General features: G+C 41.3%; 1 protein-coding gene across 1 annotated transcript in view; it reads left to right on the top strand.

Moving 5' to 3' along the window:
* The window catches only part of Klhl41 (kelch like family member 41), a 15,122-nt gene that overhangs the window by 7,737 nt on the left and 2,730 nt on the right, over positions 1-4,655 (top strand). Inside the window, exons 4-5 of the mRNA XM_021156243.2 lie at positions 521-706; positions 2,109-2,255. Of these exons, the coding sequence (XP_021011902.1) occupies positions 521-706; positions 2,109-2,255 (333 nt within the window). The remainder of the gene's footprint in view (positions 1-520; positions 707-2,108; positions 2,256-4,655) is intronic.

Below are 4,655 nucleotides of genomic sequence, written 5' to 3' on the forward strand. Positions count from 1 at the left end.
AAAAAAAAAAAAAAAAGAAAAAGAGAAAAAAAGAAAAAAAAACTATTCTCACAAAAGAGTTTTTGTTTGTTGGCATTACCAAACTGATAACTATTGGATTTGGGACTATTGATCAGTTATGGAAAACTTTTAAGAATCCCTAGGGTCCATCCTGAGACTAATTTGATGAGTCTACGTGTTTCTGCTGGCATTTAGCATGTAAAAGTGTTTTCATCATTAATCAGCCTACATCATTACTTATGAAATCTACGGGTACAATGGTCTGTTGATATCGGAGCTTATGTAGACAGGGATGGACTCACTGGGAAAACCTTTTGTTTCATGTTGGAGCACAGAGGCTCACACGTGCTTTGTTAGCACTCTGCCACAAAGCTACATCCCTGGCCCCAAACAATTCCAGGTCATTTTAGATAAAGTACTATGTTCTCTGTCACAAACAGAACTAAATATTAAAGCAGCTTTCACACATACAAAAAAATTGGTTCTAAAAGGAAGATTTGTTTTCTTTTTATATTCACAGAAAGTGTACAAATAGGGTATTTATCTACAACCCCAAGAAAGGAGACTGGAAAGATCTGGCTCCGATGAAAACCCCTCGTTCCATGTTTGGCGTGGCAATCCATAAAGGCAAGATTGTGATCGCAGGAGGTGTCACTGAAGATGGTCTTTCAGCTTCAGTTGAAGCCTTTGACCTCAAAACCAATAAGTGAGTTGCTTTGCTGCAGCGTATGAGTCCTGTACATTTAGTTATTGCACCTCGGTAGCAACTATGCTCTCTCAGGCTCCAGGAGGGGAAGCCAGAGAACCTGAGCTTAGAGGGGAGGTATTTCCCACTCCCCATGCCTTGTCATTAGGAATGTGCGACTCATGAGTTAATGTTGACACACTGTCTGCCCAACACAGCACTAATTGTGTCGATCTTGTCACTTAGCAAAGGCATTTATTACCTCTGAAACACTGTGTAAACTTAGATGAATATGCATGTCTTAGGAACAGGTAGTTTAAGAATTAAAAGGGTTTTTTTGTTGTTGTTGCTGGTTTTTGTTTGTTTGTTTGTTTGTTTGGGTTTTTTTGGCCAGGCATGGTGGTGCACACCTTTAATCCCAGCACTTGAGAGGCAGAAGCAGGTGGATCTCTGAGTTCATGGCTAGCCTGGTCCACATAGAGAAATACTGCCTCAAAAAAAAAAATTAAAAGATTTCCACCTGTTAACAACTAGCACTCATAAACTATGGATGCTTTATACATTTCTTTTTTTTTAACTTTTGTTTTTATTGAATTAATGTGAAAAGATACTTGACTAATATTTTTGTACAAAATTAATCCTTCTAAATTTTTGAGCTTACATGCCTAGGTGAGTACATATGTTTTATACATTCACATATGTATTGTAGATTGTACATTATACCTATAGTATATATACAATAGCATATTCATTACATTAGCAATGAAAATTTAGAGTATTATTACATATTACAGATACCAAATGTATATGATTACAAAATAATTTGATATCCGCAAATCACAAGGCATTTTTACGAAACTAGATTTAAATGATCACTAAAAATGATGGGTTGTTTTTTGGGTTTTGTTTTTTTTTTTTTTTGGTTTTGTTTTGTTTTTTGAGACAGGGTTTCTCTGTGTAGCCCTGGATGTCCTGGAACACACTCTGTAGACCAGGCTGGCCTCGAACTCAGAAATCCACCTGCCTCTGCCTCCCCAGTGCTGGGATTAAAGGCGTGTGCCACCACGCCCGGCTAAAAATGATGTTCTTGAAGACTGGATACTAAGGGTAAATGCTCCAGTATAAGAAAAAAAAAAGCTTAAATCTACTGGACTCTGTGGGTGGGGCATGACTTTGACTGGCAACTGCAGGGAGGCAGAGGCAGACAGATCTCTGAGTTCCAGGCCAGCCAGAGCCGTGCAGTGAAACCCTGTCTAAAATAAAGAAGTGCAAACCTCACAAAGCTATAAACCCTCCGTGTTTCTAGTTTTATACACACACACACACACAAGACACACACAACCTTTAAAAATAACAAAATTACATCAAAATGGTGTATTTCTGTACATTTCATGTTGACTGCATTTTTCAATAAAATACGTAGGTGGGAAGTGATGACGGAATTTCCCCAAGAAAGAAGTTCTATCAGCCTGGTGAGCCTGGCGGGATCCCTGTACGCCATCGGCGGCTTTGCGATGATCCAGCTGGAATCTAAAGAGTTTGCACCCACTGAAGTCAATGACATATGGAAGTAAGTTGTCCTCTGCTCAGTTCTTTAAACCAGTATTAAATCAGATCACCGATAAGCAATACTGTAGTAAATAAGCCAGATTTTCCCATCACGCACGATATGTCTCAGTGGTAAGCTATACACTTCAAGTTTAACTGAACTTTCGAATATGCAACTTTCTGACCAAGTATTTGTGATTAGCTGTGAGACTAAAGAAAGACGTCATCCAGACTGGTTTCTTTTTTGTTGTTATTTTAATTTTTTTTAAAAAAATGTTATTTTATGTATATGGGTGTTTTGCCTGCATGTATGTCTGTATACCACATGCCTGTCCGATGCCTCCTGGCGCCAGAAGGGGGCGCTGGAGAGAGCTGGAGTTACAGACATCTGTGAGTCACCATGTAGATGCTGGGGATCAAACCTGGGTCCTCTGGGAGACCAGTCAGTGGTCTTGACTGCTAAGCCACCACTCCAGCCCTAGACAGGTTTCTTCCACTGTAAAATGAGTTAGGAGAGTTGAGCTTTCCTGCCCAGTTCTAGCTTTAAGCGTGTAATACTCCAGCCACCCACTAACTAGGGCAGAGGGCTTTATTTTCCTTCAGTTCCTTTCCTAAGAAAACACAGCACTTGGGGGCTGGAGAGATGGCTCAGTGGCTAAGAGTCCTGGCTGTTCTTCCAGAGGTCCTGGAGCACCTACCTGGCAGCTCACAACAGTCTGTAACTCCAGCTCCAGGGTTTATAACATCCCCACACAGACATACATGCAGGCAAACACCACCAATGCACATTTTTTAAAAATTATTTTTTCAAACCCCAGAGCACCGAAGAAATATTTAGCTTTTTGAATTTTATATGCGCTCATTAAGTATAATTTATTCTTCAAATTGTTTGATGGTTTCATTAGTAAATGCTTTTTTTTTTCAGTCCCCCCCCCTTTTTTTTAGACCAGTTTGGTCTCAAATTCAAGAGGTCCATGAGCCTCTGCCTCCTGAGTGGAATGCTGGGATTAAAGGCGTGCACCACCAGGACTGGCTGTGAATGCTTTTTAAAAAAGAAGTGAAGCTGGGTGGTGGTGGTGCACGTCTTTAATCCCAGCACTTGGGAGGCAAAGGCAGGCAGATTTCTGGGTTCGAGACCAACCTGGTCTACAAAGTGAGTTCCAGGACAGCCAGTGCTATACAGAGAAACCCTGTCTCAAAAACAAATAAATAAAAAGAAGTGAAAGTGGCTATCCATTTTACCACCCTGACAGCTGTGGGGCAATTCTTCCAAGTCTGCAGTGGTTACTCAACTGAACTATTTTAGTCAAAGAATGCTTTTTAAAGGGCAGGGAACACTTTTACCATAGTGTCAGATACAGTAAATATCAAATGGAAACCAAGACGTGTCCTAGAGGTCACAGGAGCATAGGTTCCATTTGGAGACCACAGTCTTGTGCAGGGCATCTGCTGATTGACAGGTCCCATCAGGATACTTAGAATGGATGGTTTTTGCTGCTAGCCCAGGCACTGTGTTTGACATCTGACTTACAGGAGGGAACTCTTGGGTGCCTAAGGAGAGCCGAAGTGAGCTGATGCTGCATACTCTCCTAGAAGCAGCCACGCCCATGCTCCATCAGCTTCAAGACCAGCCCCACTAACAAGGCTGGAGGTCTTCGAGCATCAGACAGGCTGATGCCCTGCTCCCCAGTACAGCTTATCGAACACCTGCAGCATTAGCATCCCTTAGAGCTGCTTGGAGATGCAGTATCCCAGACCCCGCCTCACCGCCCCTGAATCAGAGGTGGCATTTTAACAAGATTCCTACTTGATTCGTTGCACACTTCGTTTATGTCCAATCAATGACGGCAGGGCACCTGAGACCAAAGAGTGGATGTTATTCGTTCTGGACCCAAACTAGCAGGTGCTTTATTCCCTGCTGCTTAGCTGCAGGACACCTGATGCACTATAATTCAATCCCATGTATATACACATACACACACATATACAATACATACATGTACATACACACACATACACATATAAGCTTTAAAAAAAATCCTTATGTTGTAGTAACTAGTTGTGTTGAGGGAAAAGTGGCTATAAAACACAGTTCATTGCAATCTCTCATTCCCTCAAAAAAAGTTAAAAACAAAACAAAACAAACAAATAATAATAATAATAATAATAATAATAATAATAATAAACTGGAGATTTACAAGGACCATGGAGGCTAGAATCGGCAAGAGGGTGAGATACAGAAATACCAGACTTAACAGAAATAGAATGAATAATGGAACCATTAGAGGTTTGGAGAACAGGTGCAAGGGTGAATAGGGAGTGAACCTCAACCCTGACTGCACAGCAATCCTCTGTGCCACTTCTAAAACACACCAGAGCCAGGCCTTCACACACAACCCTGACTGCACAGCAATCCTCTGTG

Source organism: Mus caroli, chromosome 2 (assembly GCF_900094665.2).
Source record: "Mus caroli chromosome 2, CAROLI_EIJ_v1.1, whole genome shotgun sequence".
Classification (NCBI taxonomy): domain Eukaryota; kingdom Metazoa; phylum Chordata; class Mammalia; order Rodentia; family Muridae; genus Mus; species Mus caroli.